The following is a 20,827-nucleotide window of genomic DNA, read 5'->3' on the forward strand; positions in this document are numbered from 1 at the left end:
AGTGTGGAAGAAAGTGTGAAACTGCCAGGAGGATGGAGAAGGGAATAGGTAAGGTTGGAGTGAAGGCTTGTAGAAGTCATAGGGAGTGATTCAACTAACAAGCCCTGCTAGTGGAAGACCACGCAAGGACCTCTGCTACCGTTACGGGGCTCCCCACCTTCCCCATCAACTGATGGACTAGCAATGTGGGTTGACAGAATTGGCCACAACGGAGCAATTGTACGGCTGTTTTCTGTTTACTCAATCCCTACTGAGTAAACCACAATCCATGCCACAATGGAACTGTAAACATCAGCTGAGGGAACAGTTGGTGGTGCCCGGTAAAGATCAGGTTCTTCTGCATCACATTCTCCGCGCTTTTGCAAAGACCACATCTCATCCATCTGCTTTAGGTGCAGCGGCTAACCCTCAACCATCTCATGCGTAGACACACTCAAAGAGAAGCAGCATATTTCAACCTTAGGGGGAGTTAGGGGGTCTGATTGTGGGCTGCGTTTCTTCAGCTGTATTAGCTAGTTATAGAATGCTTATAGTAGAGAGTTAGGGTTTCAACATTACAGTTATCAGACATCGACACACAGTGAATGATGGAGGTCACAGGTAGCTTTAAACATGCGGATCTGCGTTGAGGGAAATAGCCATGCAATTGTGGAACCAAGAATTCAACGTAGTCAAGGACTGCATCAACCGTGTGCTCAAAAGTCACAGCAAGTCAAGAGCCACTGTGTTATTTTTAAATAAGTAAATCAAACAGCAGGAGATGTAGCAATGTGCATAAGTGAGTAAGGCAGTAAGCAAGGCCTAAATATCAACAGAAAGACTAAGCAGGAACAGGTCTGAGGAAAGAGGCAGAACCAGTAGCAAACATGCAACCAGGGCAGGAACGGGAATGGATGGGAGGTATTGATGTAGGCCACAGACAGTCAACATTATGCCCTTCAGATGCTGCAGACTCCAGTTCCATCATCCTTAACCAGCGGCTATACCGGTTGGAGCTGATGCGAGTTGTAGCCCACAACACCTGTAGGGCACCACGTTGGCTCCTCTGGGTGTAGACAAACTTTGGGGAAATTCTGCAAGGCACAAACAGATGATTAGGTGGAATAAAGAGAACAAGAACGAGAGGGTTTGCTGTCCCTGAGCATCTTCAGCGTGCTTCTCTTGACCTTGCATAGAACACCTGAGTGTGCTAAGAAACAAGACAAAATTCAGAAAATGCTTTCCCATAACCATTGTATTTCAGGAGAGGAAATTTGATGTAAGAGCAGATGACACATTACATGGAAATGAGTGCTATGAAACCCAGCCTTGTTCTTTTCATGAAAAGCAGTCCCAGGAGACCAGCAGCAGCAGAAGAGGTGGGATAGAGCAGCACCAGCATCTTCCTGGCAGCAGGGCAGCCACACCCTAAGATACTGCAGAGGTGAGGTAGTTGCGAGGTTGAGGGAGCTCTAGGTTGGTACTGGCGGCTCCTAAGGTGCCAACGCCACCAACACAGAGCTCTTGAAACCTCACTGCCACATCACCCTGGCAAACACAGCACCACCAATGGGTGGGAGGGCTGCTCTACTCCTCCCCTATGGCACTTTGCTGCAGGAGGCCACAGTTTTGAGCAGAGAAGCAGTGGGGTGGGAAGAGGAGCTTAAAGTCTTCATATCAGGCATTCCCCACCCCCTCAAAATTGGTCCTAAGCTGCCGCATGGTTTAGCCTAATAAACACCTGGTACACCGTGGATGAAAAAGTAGGTGGGAGCAATTTTGAGCAAAAAACCATTAGCAGGAAATGGTTTAAGAGCACACACACTTTCCTACTCCTCCACTAAGGCTTTTCATTCTAAAGTCTTGGGCTTCATTGCATGCATTTGCCTGTAATGTGTAAGTTAACCCCTTAGCGGGCTGGTGTTCAGGCTCGTGACAGTTGTGCACTTGACAGTTGAGTGCTGCTGCATGACTCTGTCAGTTCTTCATCTTCTTCTTCCTCCTCCTCCTCTGCTTGTTTATGAGGAAGCTCATAGGGCTTAGTTGTCTTATTCAGCTTTTCTAATCGCCATTTCATTATTTTCTTGAAGCGTTCTTCTTCCAACTTCTGTTTTTCTTTAAGCTCCAGCGCCAGGAGTTTTTCTTCAAGTTTCAGCCTCATCTCCAATTCCCTCTCCCACTGTTGCAAAGGAAAGAAAAAGTGGCTTTAGTAGCGATATTGGTGTGTGTAAAAACAAAACACTTCAATTCAATGGCAGGAAATGTAGATAACTTAAAGGCAGGAATTTAGGAACTGGGCATTGGGAGAGTCAGTGATGGATCATGCAACTTCATTCGAAGGAGTAACAGGCACTGGGCACTTTCCGATGTTGGAAATTCCCATCAGCCCCTGTCAGTATGGTTGTAGTCCAACAACATCTGGGGGGCACTGGTCTGGCCAAGGTATACCCTACAAAGTGTATTCATTTCCTATGGTGCTGTTGTGGGGTCTGTAGGTTCATGACAAGATCCTCGGGAGCTCAGAATGGCAAGTTTCAATGCCCGTCTCAAGCAAATTGCAGAATTCACTGACAATGTGATGATCAAATATTTTAAAAGCAGGTGTGAGAACCACATGTCTTCAGATATAATTTCATATCATTATTTTTTGTAATATTAGAAAATACACACACATGGAATTCATATGGCCAGCTAGCAGGAGCCTCAGCTGATACAGAGGAATGGCCACGCTTCCCAACATGCCAGGATCTGTTACCTAAAAGTGAGATGCAACAAGGCACCGCATCAAAAGGCACACAACGTGGGTGCTATCAATGTCACAAATGCTGGCAAGCACCATAGATACGCATATCTCAAGAAAGCTGTACATTAATTTTATGCACATTAAAATGTGTAAATCATCCGCTATGCTCCAGTTCAGAATGCATCTCCCAAAAGGCAAACTCCTGCCCTGCTCAATTCTTATAGTTTTCTAAGCTAGAAATACGTTACTTTTCTGAAAGAAAAGGAATCATTCACTGATACAGATTTTGATATGACATTACCCTGCTTAAATCTCAAATAGCAGAAACTATGACTTGAGAATCCCACCCAACTCTTAAGTATATTAATAAATTAGAAGTTCAGCATGGGGTCTTATTAACAGTGCCAGCTTTAGGGGGGAAATTGAGGTTGGGGTATGGAGAAAAAGCAGTGTGAATTCTGAGGGAGGGCAAGCTTTGTCCCACATTTTTAAATCAATAATAGTATATTCCACATGTTCTGGAAATAACAGTACATTGCATATTAACCTCTCATCGCTTCTCTAATAACCTCTTGCATTATTTCATATGTTGAAAGCATGTTTTCCATTCTTTTCTCATTTGTCCTCACAACAGTTGTGTGAGGCAGATTGCACTGAGAGCTATTGACTTGCAACAAACTCTCAAGTGTTGTAGAAGTCCCTTGTAGAAATTTACACACAACATTAACACTGTATGTGTTAATTTCATATATGATGATCACATCTGTGAGTTTTTCAATGTTTGTATGTATGTACAATCAGCATAAACACATGCATATTCACAGCTTGCTAGTGAAAAACCTGCACATCACATGATAATTTCTAAGCAGGTTCCATATTAATTCCACCCCCCCCCCCAAGAAAAAAAAATCATGTGGGAATTTTTGAAATGTGAGAAGTGGCTCTGAGCAGAGATAGACAACTTATATCACAAACCCATCAGCACCCCTCTTGGTGCACCATATTGGCCTTTGGGCTTCCATCGCCCGCCTCCTGTTCCCTTCTGTCATCCTCACTTCATGAGGTGATCTTGAGGTGATCACATAGTGAATTGTAGTACATATAAAGCGAAGGAAAGCTATGAACATGAGACATTTCCCTTGTATAGAAAAAACCATGCCTTCCTAGTACCTGAAAAAAGCTGCATTCATATGACATGGTCACCACATAGAAATAGTGTGGTGAAATCACCTCACAAAAAAGTAGCCCACTCGAGAAAATGATATGAGAATTAATCTTCCTCACAAGAGACAGAAAGATGGATGCAGCGGTGTATTTGAAGGCCAAAGAAATATGAAAAGGGATAGGAATGATTTTATCAGAGTGTGAGAGATGAAATAGCAAGAGGGAAGAAAAAGAAGCAACGACAATGGATGGGAAAGGCGGAAGAATTGCACTAGCTGTGTGAAGAAGCTGCTGTGTTAGAAGATGGATCAGTGGCAAGACCTTAGCCTAGCTTAAGTTTTTATCATGAAACTCTTCGCATTGAAGACGGACTCTGTAAAGGACCAATATTTGCATTGATCTTCTCAGCCTAAGCTCACTGTTTGACGTGTCCAGCACAAGAAAATGGGTGTGCGTATGGAACAAAGTACAGCCTCTACAGAGGAAAATAGACAATGTCAGGGGTACAAATGATGTACCAGAAAGACTAAAACTGTTTATGACTGTAGTCAAGGAAAAGTTCGCATCTTGTTTTGAGCCTCGATGATAACATCCTTACTGCATTAATGGAGGCCCTGAAGGTATGGTCTTATGCGTAGAAACTGCAGCTTAGAATAAAACAGCAATAAAAATGTGTCGTTTATTAAAGAGAAGGGCAGTTTGGATTTAAAGAAGGAGAAAGGAGAAAGGGTTTAGAAATAATCACTGCATTAAAAAGAAGTGATAAGACTTTTAAACATGGGGGGAAAGATTTCAGAGTCTGAGAAAACTGGTGTTGTTTTTTTAGGGGGGATGATTGCTTTTATGGGATGCCCCCAATTACATTATGGGCTGGCTAACCTTAAATAATAAAATGCCTTCCTTCTAACAGAGTATTGTAAGCAAACTAGTAGCTTGTGGGCATTTTTGCTATGGTTACGATTATTATCAGCTGGCAGAACTGCTCTGAGTTATAAAATATATTTCAGTGCACTTAGTATTTTCACTGCCTCCAGAGTCAGAACTCAATGGTGAATTAACTCTAAAAGCTTGTTTAATGTATCAGAAAACGTATATTCCTTTCCTTTCATTCCCCAAACTGGCTTAATAATAGCAGATTTTAAACACTTTCAGAAAGAATGTTCCAGCCAGTTATGCAAAAGATGGGAAGAAGAAAACCTCAAGACCCAAATGTTTATGGAACATCTCCAAGTTCTGAAGGACTCTAATCATTAATGATAATGTTGATTACTCTTTCCCCACCAAAGTGCCAGGATGTTGCTAAGGCAGAAAGTGAGCAACTTGCCCTAGGCAAACCAGTGAGCTAAATTCAAAGCTGAAAGGGGAATTGAAGGTTTTTGGCTCCACAATAAAATTGGACTCTTTTCTCCATCCAACATCCTATTCCCATAAGATTAGAGTCAGAAAGAGAAATGGCTTAATGTAATACTTATAAAGAAGCAGCACTACTACCTTCTACCCCGATTGCTTCGAGGGCTGCCAGATTAAAATTTTAAAAATAAAATATGATGTGGAAATCTCCAATACTTTGAACTGAAGGAACTCTGAAATAGAGGGTGGCAGCTGCAGGCTCTGGAGCAGTGAGTTCAAATGTGTCTCTTAAAATAGGTAGCACCAGGAAACCCTAAGTGGTTCAGATAATGGCAAATGTTCTGGGACAAAGTGAGGCTACGCATACAGTAGGGAACCTATTTAAACTGCAGAATATATAATATCAATATTTAATATACCGGTAGATCTCATATTTGCACGTGCCGGTTATGAAATTTGTAGTGGAAACAAGCATGGTTTCAAAGTCCAATGAAATTGATGCTGAAATTTGACCTTAATTATGTGTGTGTGTGCGTGCGTGCGTGTGTGTGTGTGATGGTTGAAATTGAAATTTAATGGCAAAATTCAAATTGTTTTATGGGTTACACGAATGAATGCCGTTCATATAAAATTTTCTGAATTCTGTTGCAAGTCATCTGTCAAACACTGCCACATACTGCAACCCCATAGCAGCCGACTGCTTCCAGGTGTCAACTGTCAGTAGTTCTGTAATGTTGATTATTAACACATGTCAGCTGTGAAAGACTGTCAAGTACTGATTTTTCCAACAATGATGGCTATTTCTCCATGCCAGCTGTCAGATACTTCAAAATGTTGAGCCCAGCTACAAAATATTTGGCTGTCAGATGGTAGTGCTGAATATACACACCTGGAGAATATTCGGCAAGTACCCTGAGAATATTCACCAATAAAATTTACGTGGGGGCACTTTTGAGGATAATTTTGTGAGAAATTTTTTTTTAGCTCTCAGTGCAAATGTGCAGAAAACTGTGATTAACAAATCACTTAACTGGTTGTGTGAAAACAAGTTTGGACTGCATAGGCCTGAGAAGTGCATACACAACAAGTTACCTTATAAATTCTAGTGTTAGGGCAGTAATGATGACCCTTTTAACAAGCTGTGTGAAAGTAACAAGGGCATGTTGCTTATTTTTCACGTCTAAAAATGTGAAGTCTACTAGTGTATTTTTAGCAAATGGCTGTGATACCTGAATACCGTGAAGCAGATTTTTTCATCTGCTCAATAAACTAGCATTCTTCCTCTACACTGGAAACGGGGGCACTCTTATTAATATTTTTTAGGATACCCTTTATAGCCCCAAGTGGCTCCAAGGGTACTTTGAAACCGTCGTTATTTTCAGGTGGTATTTAATCACATATTGGCAAATGCAGGTTGTGCAATTAAAGTTGGAGCTCTCAACACAACAAACCCATTCCCCCTGCCACACACACACACACACACACACACATTGGACTTGCAGCAATAAGGAAAGGAGTGGGAAAATGCACTGAAAAATGTTCTTTGCACACAAATTGGAATGAATGCTCATAGCCAATGTCATCTAACCCCTCTGCAAACATATCAAGATAAACGTTCAATAAGCAGGTCTTCAGGAAGCATCCTTAAAGTAGCTTGCAAAATATCCTCATTATAGAATCATGTGGATCAGAAATTACATGGCGGCCATGCAGAACCAGAATTATTTAAGCTGTGCTTCCTGTTCTTGTTTTGTGCGGTCAAACCACACAGCTGCTCCCCCCTCCTCCACAAGTGCCCTAAATCAAGAGTGTGGGGTTGAGCAGATAGAAGTCACTCAGTCAGCGATGGAAGCAATATTCCCCAGGAGAAGGGCTTTTTCCAGTGGGGACCATTGCCATTATAAGAGAATAAGGGAGGGACTGATGGTGAGTTCCAGCACCTCTTTTTCTAGAAAAATAGCACTGCCCAGGAGGCAGTTGTTCCAGTGGCTGGGACCATATTCCAATTTTAAACTGGCTAATAGACAGCTTGCTTGAATGCATGCTTGTCTTTTAGAGAGTATTTCAGGGAGCGAAACACTATTGGTGATGGAGAAGATGAGATCCCAGCTAGCAGTCATGTATGGAGAAGCCTTACATGACAAGGAGGGTTGATTCTTGTTATTGTTGCTATGAGCTACCTTGAAGACCCACATGGATATTAGAAAGATGGGATACAAATATCTTACATCCTAGGACCTGGATTGAGTTCTAAGAAATATACATAAAATTAATCAGGACTTCAACATGTACACCAGGTCTTTATCAATTTGGTTAGAGTATTAATTAAAAATAGCAGGTTATTATAATGAAGGTCTATAACAGCAAATCCTGGGTGTGTTGTACACAGAATTATACTTAAGCAAATACTCATTTTAATAACTGTTCTTACCTGAGTCTCAATTATTCTCCTTAGAGCTATTTCTGTGCGGGTCAAGTAATCTGGATATGGATATTTTGGTACACCAGCTAGCAAAAGCTCTTCCCTTTAGGAAAGAAATGAGAAAACTGTTAGATTTAAGTTCTGTAACTTTGTAGGAATGCCCACCCTACAAAAGGACCCTTATTGAAATAATGAATGATGCCAAGTCTCCCATTGGCTTGAAAAATCCTGGCAACAACGGGTTAGGCTTATTTAAGGCCTTTCCAGAAGGTCAGCTTTTACACTTCTGAGTGAAAACTGCTTAGAGTTGTCCTGCAGAAGATTTAAATCTGATTTAGGTTTCCACAGCTTTACACTGTTCCATGTAGTTCTTGGTTGCTATGTTCAGTTTTTTAAAAAGCCGTTCTACTCTATTATCACTTATTTATTTCACCAGTTATGCTTGGCTCTATAATTACGCTGAATGCAGGTTATAATTATAATCATAAAGATCATTAGATGCTGCAGCTTTGTGACTAAAATAAATCACATGCGCATGGTAGGTGTATTCCGGAGGCCTTCTCCTGCCAAATAAGTGCGAGGTGTTTAATTTTCAAAGGGGAAAGGGGAAAAAACCTTAAACTGCATCTCTGACCTATGCATTTCTACTCTGAAGTAAGCTCAGTGAAAGTGATTACAGGACTACAAACTTAAACATTAAAACCAGAAAAACTAAAGAAGAGATTCAGACAAATAAACCCACACGAAGGGCAAGCAAAAAGGTTTTGTGCCATCATGTGGACCTCCTCAGGTAGGAACTTCCAGAAAGTGGATGCCATCACTGAGAAAGCCCTCTGATCTGTTCCCACCAGCCATGCCTCTGATTGGAGCTCAATACACTATAGGTCTCTCTTTATTTTCCCAGTGGACAAGCACAATAATATGGGAGGAGACCATGCTTCAGCTCAGGAGTTGGGAACCTTTTTCATCTTAAGGACTGCAATGCTTCCTGGAGAAACCTGGGCCACATACCAGTGGTGGGTCATACCAGAAGCAAAAGCAAGCAGTGCAACCAACATGCCTCTTACCTTGAAGGAGCGTCTCCACCCCCATCATTCTACCCGGACACTGAGGTCCAGCACCAAGGCCCTTCTGGTGGTTCCCTCACTGCAAGAAGCCAAGTTACAGGGAACCAGGCAGAGGGCCTTCTTGGTAGTGGCACCCGCCCTGTGGAACACCCTCCCACCAGATGTCAAAGGGAACAACAACTACCAGACTTTTAGATGACATCTGAAGGCAGCCCTGTTTAGGGAAGCTTTTAAGGTTTGATGCATTACTATATTTTAATATTTTGTTGGAAGCCGCCCAGAGAAGCTAGGGAAGCCCAGCCAGATGGGCGGGATATAAATAATAAATTGTTGTTGTTGTTTTTGTTAGATACATGCCAGTCTCTCTCTCTCTCTCTCTCTCTCTCTCTCACACACACACACACACACACACACACACTCACAAGCCCAGAGGTTTCTGCACACGCACCCCATCTAGGCAAGCAAGCAACATCACCACACATTCCAGTCGGGCAAAAGCTTAATAATAATAATAATTTATTATTTATAGCCAGCCCAACAGGCTGGGTTTCACCAGCCACTCTGGGCGGCTTCCAACCGAGTATTAAAAACACAATACAGCATTCAACATCGCAAACAATCCTAAACAGTGCTGCCTTCAGATGTCTTTTAAAAGTAAGATAATTGCTTATTGCCTTGACATCTGACGGGAGGGCGTTCCACAGGGCCAGTGCCACTACCGAGAAGGCCCTCTGCCTGGTTCCCTGTAGCCTCACTTCTCGCAGTGATTTATATCCCACATTTGCTCCAAGGTGGCATATATAGTTCTCTTTCTCCTACAGTTCTCATCATCCCTGACCATTGGTTCAGTTAGCTAGGGATGATGGGAGTAGCAGTCCCTAAACAACTGGAGGGCCGAGTTTGGGGGTGCCTTTCCTAGGGCTTTGTGCACAGATTACTTGTTTAATCTGCATGCAGAGCCCTAGGGAGAGGCATCACTGCTTCATCATGTCCATTTTGAAGGGGGAGCCATTTTATTGTATATTTTATTTACTGAGTTTGCATTGCACTTTACCATGATAGCAAGATTATAATGATGAAAGCAAAGTAGTTACAGCTGCTGGCCCACTGAGGACACTTTCATGCCAGTATGGTTCCCCTTTATCACATACACAGCACAACAGGACAAGGACCTATTCCCACCCCCAACTGCATATGAATTGATATGGCTATATCTGACCCAACAACCTAACCCCGCCCCCACAAACACATACAAACAAGTCACACTGCAATCAACTGAATGCAACCAACCCAGCTTGGGACCGCCCAATCTCTTGTATGATCAATAAAAATAAATATATATATAAACAAAGGATCTACCCACATGATGCTGACACAGACCCTACACTAATAACAGGACAAAATAACAATAGGACAAAATAACAATAAAGCCCATCTCTCTCCCTGCCCCTCTTCCCCCAACTGCAAAATGTCTTTGACAAAAGTGTCTCTCACTATATGTAAACAGGCTGTGAAAAAGGCTGTGAATTAAAAGTGGAGACAATAGATTACCTTTCCCTGTTTATCTGTTTGTTTCGTAACACAAAACAGTTCCATAAAAACTATTTTAACACACACACAAAAAGAAAAGAAATCCAAAAGGCTCTGCAGGAAAAAGCTTTTGAATTTTGTCTATTTTCTTCAACATTCCAATAAAACCTTTCTTACAGAAGGAGAAGGACTGGAATTAAAACCTAACCCAACACTTGTGTCATGTATGGCATCTGATCTTGCCAGCGTTTCAGAGTTTTTGACTACTTGGTTGGTTAAATTCCTTTCAGCCTCTTAGTTCGTGTCAGCTCCCTCTGAATGTTGTGCAATATCATTTTGGCAGGAGAAGCCATCTAAATCGCTTAGCTTTTCCTTGGCATCGATTTTGCGGCACCTGGAGTGCAATCGGCAGTTTGCTAAGTGTGCACACAAAAATAGCTTCGAATTGATTTAAAGTGAGACTGGCAAGCACAAACTGATCCAGTACATCACGACCCATGCATGGAACTAGGGGAGAACTGCAGTATTTCAAGTGAAGCAAAAAAAAAAAAAAAAAGGCTTTGTGTCTCCAGTCAAATCCTCTTCTGGAGTTGCCATTTTAAACAATTAATCCATAAACTTTTGCTTGGTGTTGTAAGTGTAAGTGCACTACTATCACGGATCAACACGAGGGATAAACAACTTCCACTTCTATGCTACACTTTCTGCACCTTCCTTATGGAGGGCTTTTCTCCTATCCAAGACTTAGAATAGGCAGAGCCTATCCTTGACCACCTATGATTGCTATCCCTGACCTAGAAGGAGAAGGTGCTACAGCTTCTTCTCATTCCTCACTAAACCTCCGACTTCCTCTCATTCCTCTATCCAGCTTGTGTACCTTTTGTTTTGTACCGGGGGAAAAAGTTATGCAGGCTAAATCTGGTATTGTTTCTCAATGCTGAAAAAGTAGGAAAGCAGTGCAATATTCAAGAAAACCCAGTCAATACCAAATTATTTGTTTTATGAGAATAGTATAATATAGAAATGGAAACTATAATCATAATTATTCTAAATACTGGTTACTGTCGTACCAGGGCTACCCTAGGGGCACCTCAACATTGTAGGCTCCATGTTTCAGTCTCCTGTTCAAAAAAACACAGTTGCACCAGGTCTGAACTGAAACAGTCCCTTTGTTGAGTCAGTTGGGTTACTTTCTCAGGTCTCAGTGGATGACTTTATCCCACCAGCCAAGTCACCTCTTTACCTTACATTTCCTTAAACCTTGGGCTTCGCAGCATCTGATCTCTTGTAACTCTGAACCCTTTCTTCCTGCTAATGGTTCACATTGGGGATTTAACCATTGCTGTGAGTCGCCTTGCTACCTTCAACTCTTGGCTGATGCCTTCACATTCCTCCTCAGAAGATTTCCATTCTTCTTCCTCTCTTCCTTCTTCCCCACGAACCCCAGCTGCCTTATATCCCAGACCCATAGACTCCCCTTCACCCTAACACTTTCTCCTTCTGTGGTTCCACTTCCTCATCTGGTCTGAGTCCACCAGAACTTCTTGTTGTCTACCAACTTTCCCCTGGTTTAAATGCATTCCAAGGCTGCTATGTTAAATAAAGAAGTTTAATAAAAAATAAACCATTGTGCTTGAATGCATTGTACTTAAAATGCTATGCAGAGAGCTTTGCATCGGACAGGAGGTCTGTCTATAGCAAATGCACTGAGAAGAAGTTGAATGTTTATGTTCAGGTTAACTGACTTCTCCCAGAAACGCAAGCAGAGAACTCTCTTAGCATGAAATGAAACCTGAGGAGAACTCATTGTCTTTGATGGTCATCAAAGCTCAGTGATGATGAACAAGCAAGATGCTTACAAAGGACTTCTCTCTAGACCCAGAGAGAAAAGTCACTGAATTGTATTACTGAACTTAAAGAAGAGACTGCACTACTTGTGGTTTAAGAGCAATGTGTCACTGTACTTAGTATTTTGTAACCTTTACTTATAACTGTTTAAAGACTGTTCTGCAGTAAAGCTTTGAAACTCGATTCTTGTGGTGGAGCTCAAATTCATTTCTGCTCTGCACAAAGTCTAGATCAGGGATTCCTTTCGCAGCAACTGTTAACATCAGCAAAAGACTCTTGCACATCCCTATTGTTTGCAACTAGTTCTGTTTCCTTTCTGTTCCTTGTTACACTTTGTTTTCTTAGATAGGCTTTGGGCTTTGTTTTTGTCAAATATATTTGTTGTTTTTTTCATGCTGGAATCTTTCTAATGATCTCAATTCCACACCATCAACTAGTATATTTTATGCTTCTAGTTTCTGGATTCAGATACTTGATTGTTTCATCTGGGCTTGTGCCTGCAGATTAATGCTTCCCTGAGCCCCTCATGATTGCTTGTTGTAGCTGAATTTCACTGTATGAGAGGGTGGGTTTTTTTCTTAATACTAAGAGATGTGCTGAATTGTAATTTTTTAATTTCAAGGAAGGACTTGATATTGACTTCCTGCTAGGCTGGTAATTGAAGTCATTTTATTTATGTTGAAAGTGTCAGATAATAACTCCTTCAATCTGTACTACGGCACTATGCACACACAGTATGAGGCTAATGTACATTAAACAATATGGGGGTGATGAGGCTTGACATCGCCTAATGTAAAGTGATGCATGCCTCACTACTAATATTGCATTTTTAAAATAAATAAATAAATTACAGTTTGCTTTTAATGGACAGGAGCAGATAGCTGTAACCCATGGCATTTTTGTCACTAAACCTTGCATAAAACAGCCCATAAGTAATAAGCTACTGAAGCATTGCTAACTTTTCTGCAATTTCCCACATGGTCTACCACTGGGAAATGCTATTTAGGTCACAATACCTGATACCAGCACTGTCATGTTTACCTCAGCCTTAATTGCAGGTTCAATTGTTTCCCAGCTGCATCTTAGCTGTTATGGGACTCTGGTTAGCTGAAGGCTTTCACTATACAGAATTGCCTTGCAGAGGTTTCTGCCTATTTGAGAATGGGCTGGTCCTATGTGCTGTCAGTGAAAGACCTTTACAAACGTACATTGCTCTTTTGCTATTAAGTCCTTGTTATCCAGTATCTTGCAACCAGGGGTGGAGTAAGGGAGGAGCGGTGAGTGCAGGCCGCCCCAGGTGTCAGCACTGAGGGGGGTGACAAAATGCCAGGCAGCACTCACTGTGGAGCCTGCAGCGCACCCAAGCCATGCGTCTCTCCTGCCCAAACGGTCTGCCCACTGCCTCCCCCCCAGCTGTAGGGTGGCTGAGTGGGTGGAGGCAGGCATACTACAAAGGCCCTGCCGTGTACCCCGTCCCTATGGGCGACTCACCCCGCCCTCGCCCTGTCCCTATGGGCGACTCACCCCGCCCCTGGGCACGCCGCGCCAGGCACCCGAGCAGCTTCCTCCACCACTGTTTGCAACTCTTCCTTCTAAAATAAAGGTAAAGGTAAAGGGACCCCTGACCATTAGGTCCAGTTGTGACCGACTCTGGGGTTGCGGCGCTCATCTTGCTTTATTGGCTGAGGGAGCCTGGCGTACAGCTTCCAGGTCATGTGGCCAGCATGACTAAGCCGCTTCTGGTGAACCAGAGCAGCGCACGGAAACACCGTTTACCTTCCCGCCGAAGCGGTACCTATTTATCTACTTGCACTTTGATGTGCTTTTGAACTGCTAGGTTGGCAGGAGCAGGGACCGAGCAATGGGAGCTCACCCCGTCGCGGGGATTTGAACCGCCGACCTTCTGATCGGCAAATCCTAGGCTCTGTGGTTTAACCCACAGCGCCACCCGCATCCCATCCTTCTAATATAGTGGCTTCTATTATTTATTTGTTGTCTAGACAGCCTAGGGACCTCCATACACATTGCCAGGCTTGCTCTCCAGGGAGGTTACTTAGGTGCTGCTAACACAGCGACGTCACCCTTAGAAGCACACTCCATTGTGTCTTGAGACAGATGCCAACACTTTTATATTTGTTACAGACTGTGAAAGAACAGGACAGTAACTTCAATAGAAAGCATCAGAAGAACTTTAAAATATTTATTGTATTCACAGTGTGATCTCTATTCAGCCAACATATTTCAACTTCTTAGTTTAACGATGTTAAATTCAAATGGATTTTTAGTCTCTTAAATCTTTAAGTGCACTTACCTGAACTTTTGCTGACTGATGGCAGGTTTGGACCTTTTCAGCCTGAATTTTCTATATGTGTGGCACTAAGCAATTCCCTATGTACAGCCTGGTCCAGAAAAAGCTACAGTGTGATTATTCTGAACAAGTACCTCAATTCTTAAATGCACCAAATCCATTTAGTTCAATGGAACTAAAACTGAACTGCTACATTTTTCAAGTTTCAAATGTATTGATTTCAATGGGACTTCATTGCATTTTCACAGGATTTTTCCCATTTGACAAAATGCCGATACCCCATACTCCCACAGCATTCATTTCCTAATTTCTTAGTGAAAATATAAAGGATTTTCAAGGGCATGCAGATATTGTAGACAAACAGTTTTCAGCCCCTTAGAGGAAAATTGTTCTGACATGACTTTGTCTATTCAGTTTTCCCCAGTAGAATACAGGATCCTTCCCATTCCTTTGCAAACTGTGAGTAGCTGCTGCTACAGAGAATGTGAAATAGAAGAATTTGTATTTTCAATTGTTGCTTCATAGATCAAGAAGCTCCCATTACCAGTTTAGGGATATGCGATCTGTTTTGTTCTTACAGGTATTTCCCCTGAGCAGCAGGTTGGTGATTTACTGATGGCTGGAGAGAATCAATTCTCAGGGTCTTGCACTCACTTTAGAGAAGACCGTCCTTATCAAAATGGTATTCTCCCTTTCTGCAAAACCATTTAATCTTTCTTGACATGAAAACATGGATATTTAGCCTTCCGTGGCCCTTAACAAGTGTGTTCACATCTTACGGTACAGTGCTATCCTCACATTACACTACCTAGACAAGGTCAAGGGTAGGGCTGCAGCTAGCATACGTCCAAATAATATTGGGGTTGTGAAGTTAAGACTACAATGGTTTCATTATACCAATAAAACTTTAAGTCAACTGCTAACACTATGGTGGCATCGATATAACTATTGCACTCATGTTGGCATAACTGATAAGGCTATCAATGGATGCTACCTAAGATGACTTCATCAGAGGCCTTTACTTGTGTGCCCCAGCCAAGGGAAACATAGCAGGTTGGCAGAGAGTGGTGAGCTTTCAATGTTGGGGCCTAGACTTTGGAATGCCCTTCCCAGAAAAGCTCACATGCCATCTTCCCTGATGCCATTTCTGTGGCAGGCAAAAACCTGTTTGTTTTCTCAGTTTTATCTCTGCTATGCTGTTTCACATTTTTTTAGGACACTCACCGTTTCCCAGTTGGGTGTCAATTGCAGATCATCACTGTCCACCTCCTTCCTGGCAGCTGGACCCCATGGTTGCTGGCTGATGGGGAATTCCCCTGGCTGTCACGGCCATGGGGGCGTGACTGCCTGGCCAGTAAGCTGGGTTCAAATGGACCAATCAGGGCCCAGGTTATGGGGAAATTTCTTGCTGGCCAGCCGGGCAAGAACACATAAAAGGCCGACTGCATGTAGCCTTTGCAGCGCAGTCAGCCGAAGATCAACAATTTTGTTGGTATTTTTCTAGTTAAAGAACAAACTCACTCTCTCTTATGTTAAAAAAAAATACAGATTTGCAATGCATTTCTATGAAGAACAAACAGATTTGCCCCTTAAATATAAAGCAGAAAGCGAACGTACTACTCCCACAAATAATTAGGTATCAAATTAAGTAGGTGGGGATGATGAAGAAACTCATACTTAAAAACATGATGAATGGTTCGTCACTAAGGAATACAATTAGCTGATGCAGATTTTATTCCAAGCATTGTTCCGATTAATGGGCTAAACTGTGATAAACAAATGCTTATACAATAACCACATTTTCGGCTTTGTTGGGCAGGAATAATAAGTAATCATGCTGCATAATAACAAAAGGTGCAGCTCAAGAAACACTGGCACTCTTTAACCTCCTCTGATGCAAACGGGGCTTGCAATGAACAGGAACTGGGCTATATCATGCCTTGGTAGGTTGTAACTTCCTGCTGCAATCCTTTGCTTGTGAGTAGAAATTAGGTGTGTATTCTCGCCAAATTCTAAAAATATGCCTGCATGTATGTTGTAAAAAATGTAAGAAAAATCACATATGAAAAAGAGAGGGGCTTTAAAACTACACTGCAGTGTCTTCCACATTAGAAACCCTCATAAAAAATTAAATGTTTTCACTTCTATCTACACATCTGTGCTTATTTCAGGATATAATTTAGCTTTATACTGCAGCAAACTGGGATTCACCATACATGATTTGTACTTTTTGCTTTTCTGCTGAAAACGTCCACAGGTATGATATCCACAATGCTATGTAATATGTACATGAAGCTGCTGGAAGTGGTCATTAGGAGTTTTGGGATAAGATGCCACCAGCTCTGTTTCTCCATAGCACCTGTGTCAGGAGAAGCTGGGCAGAAGCCTGGGCACAGCGGTGGGATGGATGAGGGAAAGTACTCTGAGCTTGAATCTTGGCAAAGCAGAGACACTGTGAGAGAGTGGTCCCCATATCCAAGAAATTAGACACTGGAGACTCAGATAGCCTCAGGGGCTAAAAGTGCCTTTCACCTGCTTATCTGCTTGCTTTGATTAAAGGATATGGAAACCAAGCCTTACGAGGAACAGTTGAGAGAACTGGGTATGTTTAGACTGGAAAAGGGGATCCTGAGAGGAGATATGATCTTCAAATATCTCAAGGGCTGTCACATGGAGGATGGAGCTAGCTTGTTTTCTCCTGCTCTAATGGGTAGGACCCGAAGTAATGACCTCATTACACGAAAGGAGATTCCGACTAAACATCAGGAAGAACTTTCTGACAGTAAGAGCTGTTTTGACAGTGGAACAGCCTCCCACTAGATATGATGGACTCTCGTTCCTCGGAAGTTTTTAAGCAGAGGTTGGATGGCCACCTGTCATGCATGATCTAGTTGAGTTTCCCGCATTGCAGGACTGAACAATTCTATGCTTCTATGATTCTAAGCTGAAAGGGTCACTTAAATCCTGCAAATGTTCCAGGGAAGATTTGGGAGCCAAGCTAGCATGCTATGGTCATTCCATTCCATTTTCCCTGGCACAGTTGTTGCTCCATGGTAAAGGTTCTTTTTCACAATTCAAGAACAGTACAAATATTGTCGCTATCTTTTCCAAGGAGCAAAGAATAAAGAAGCAGAGACCCATTTGCAAGTCTAAAGAGATCCGAACAGCAATTGCTACCCACTTTATATTGCTTTTGGACATCTTCCTTTCGAAAACTTCTTGAAAAATGGATATCTGAGTTTTTCTACATTAACGTCATTGTCATGCACTATTCACTTAAGTATATATTTGCATCTAAATCCTATGACTACTCACGAGCAGCCTCACTAGTATCCACTAAAAGTTTCTCTTTTAGAGACAGAATAATCTTTTTTTTTGGAGGGGGTTGTCACAGAAACTGGTTAAAAAACAAGCATACCAAAAAGCATGCTTTCATTTCCTTCGGGATAGATTTTCCAATGCAAAAATGACACTTTAGGCTGCAATTCTTTAAGCAGCAGTTAACACACTGAAGGACTGCACTGTTAAAGCGACTAGCTCTATTTGTAAATCGATGGAAATTGCTGCATAAACTGTCCCCATCCCACCATTTCTTTCAAAGCCAGTCTTTGTATCAATGGACATTTATATAACTCCCACTGAACTTTACACAGACTGCAGTCACTGAGATAATGATTGCACCCTTGAATTAAAATCTAGAGCAGCCTTCCCTAACATGGTGCCATCCAGATGTTTTAGACTACTAGACTATCAAGCCCAGACAGCATCACTGTGCCTAGGATAAACTCAATAGGCCTTACTTCTGAGTATGTATGTATAGAATCCCGCTAAAAACCTCTGAAGGCAGATGATTATAAATGCAAATACATTTACACAGAATGTGGACACACCAAACAAATGACAGAGATTGACACTGTATCCTGAGCTGGTTTTTACTCGTCTCCCCCACAACCACCTGTCCAAATAATGAACATTCACAAAAACCCAATAAGTCCTGGAATACAGGTGGAAGAAGATTGGAAGAAATTTAAAGACTATCTACAGAAATATTGTAAAATTAATGAATGTTAGAATGATGTTGGATAGAAATTAAGTGGTTTCCAGCTGTAATGCTTTAAGAGAATATGGAAAAAGGGTTATAAATAGGTAAAAACATAATTAAAATGATGTTGGATTGGAAATAAGTGGTATTAGCAACAAAGTTAATAAGAATATGCAAAAATGAATTGATAATGGATGAAAATACAGAGTTATAAAATGTTAAGTTATAGAGTTAAGATAAATGAAAGAGGGTAAGGATTTGCTGATTTGATTATTTAAATGGGAATACAAGAAGAGGAGGTGTGAGGAGGTCAAAGAAACAAGCAAATGAGTTTTAAGTTATGAAAAATTGAATTGTTTTTAATTTTTCTTATTTTTTCTGTGTGTTTATATGTTGTATTTTTATTTCTCTTTTTTCTTTTATTATGTGTTCTTGTATATTTGTTTTTGTAAAACTTCAATAAATATTTCTTTAAAAAAAAAAAAAGGTCCTGGAATACAATCACATAATTGTTGAGTTGGAAGAGACCGAGGATCATCTAGTCCAACCCAACGTGGGACTCGAACACACGACCCTGAGATTAAGAGTCTCATGTTCTGCTATCTGAACTATCCCTGAACATGCTGAAGCTGCAACTATTATATAATACATAAAATCAGAATGAGATTAAACATTCTATTAAGAATTCTTAAGTTCTACAGTTAGGGTGGGGGCGGGCGGGTCAGGCAGCATTTTGTGGGGTGAAGACAGGAGTATTACTGGGGATGTTTCAAGACAGTGGGAGGAATTTAGCGTTGCACTAAGGCAATTGCCAATTCAGCTTGCCAGGTGGAATGATCCCTTCTCCTCCTGCCATGTGCTGTTCTAGGGGTTCCCCCAACCCTTCTTCAATTTCAGGAGTGGGAAGAAAGCCCCATTGCAGAAGCCAGGAGCCCCTTTCCAGGGTTTCTGCTGACAAGATTCATTTGTTGAATCCTGCCCAGTGTTTATCGTGGGATGGGGACTCCGTATGCTTGCAAATTATCTGAAGCATCCACAACATGTTGGCATTGCCATCCCTTATCTCTCCTTCAACCCCATTTAATCCAGATTTATCATTTTCTGGAAAAAATCTGGTAAGTTGAAGAGAGGGGGAAGGAACTGTTGCCAAGGATCTGTTTGCAATATCTGGAAAACCTATTTACAACCTTCAACCTCTACCTGGAACCTTCTGAAGATTGTCCTTCTGTGAAATGTTGAGGTCATAGAACCATTTGATTGTTACTTTACCTTTCCTTGGAGGGTCAAAACTTATACTAAATTAAGTGTGAGCACATTTAGTGTTTCTGGGTAATTAGTTCTTCTCCCTCCCAAAAAACAGAGGCAGCAATGAGGGGGAACAGGACTGGGAATGTGGTGTTTGTGGAAGGGCCACAACCATTTCCTCCCACACCACAGTTCCAGTGCTATTTTTCTAGAAAAAGAGGTGCAGGAACTCACCATGAGCACCTCCCTTATTCTCTTATAATGGCAATGGTACCCACATGAAAGGTGCTGGGACTGATTTCCAGTGAGTTCCGGTGGGGGAAAAGCCCTGCACAGCCCCATCAAAAAATCCCCTCAAAGCTGCTCCTTGCCCCAGGTGAAAGCAGCCAGGGTTCCATGTCTTGTTGGCCACTAGAATGCCAAGCAAAGTAAGAAGAGATAGTACCATGCAACAAGTATGCTTCCAATACACCTATGCAACCTTGGGGTTGCAGGACCTCTTAGCCAAAAGGCTGCCTAGATGCCCTAAAAACAGCACCAGCACAATTTTCAGAGTTGAACCAAGCCACCAGTGTAAAATCAGCAGCTGTTGTACTGCATTGGTACAGACAGAATCCTTGCACCTGATCCACAGTGCTTCATCAATGAATCACAAAGGATAGATATAGATAGATATATGATAGATGATAGATAGATAGATAGATAGATATAGATAGGTGATAGATAGATATAGATGATAGATAGATATAGATGATAGATAGATATAGATGACAGATAGATAGATAATAGAAAGATACTATTCTATAAGCAATTAAATTACACATGATGCACAACTGAGCCGACAGATTATTTGTCACGTTTGGGGGAGTATGTATGTAATAACTCCATTCTTCCTATTGCCCCCCCCCCTTTGATGTCTTTAACATTCCCTTCATGAACTGTTTTCAAACTTTCCTATAATAGAATTTGCTTTTCCTCTACCAGGCAGGTGCTAACATGGTCTTCAAAAATGCCATTAAACAGATACAATTGAAATTCACAATCTTGCTTTCAAACAACCCTATTTGAATGCAGCACCCACCCTTTCCTCTTCCTCCTTAGACAAATCTTCCTATTGCTGTAATTTAAA

The 20,827-nt window shown here is 41.7% G+C and overlaps 1 protein-coding gene across 5 annotated transcripts in view; it reads right to left on the reverse strand.

Moving 5' to 3' along the window:
• Positions 1-1,216: 1,216 nt before the first annotated feature.
• TMEM232 (transmembrane protein 232) overlaps positions 1,217-20,827 on the reverse strand; it is a 136,985-nt gene continuing 117,374 nt past the window's right edge. For all 5 annotated transcript variants that reach the window (XM_083576822.1, XM_083576823.1, XM_083576819.1 and 2 more), the window contains 2 exons: positions 7,668-7,761; positions 1,217-2,158 (listed from right to left, as the gene is read on the reverse strand). In XM_083576822.1, the coding sequence (XP_083432948.1) occupies positions 1,904-2,158; positions 7,668-7,761 (349 nt within the window). In that variant the 3' untranslated portion in view covers positions 1,217-1,903. The remainder of the gene's footprint in view (positions 2,159-7,667; positions 7,762-20,827) is intronic.

This window comes from Podarcis filfolensis (genome assembly GCF_964270895.1).
Source record: "Podarcis filfolensis genome assembly, chromosome: 11".
NCBI classification, from domain to species: Eukaryota; Metazoa; Chordata; class Lepidosauria; order Squamata; family Lacertidae; genus Podarcis; species Podarcis filfolensis.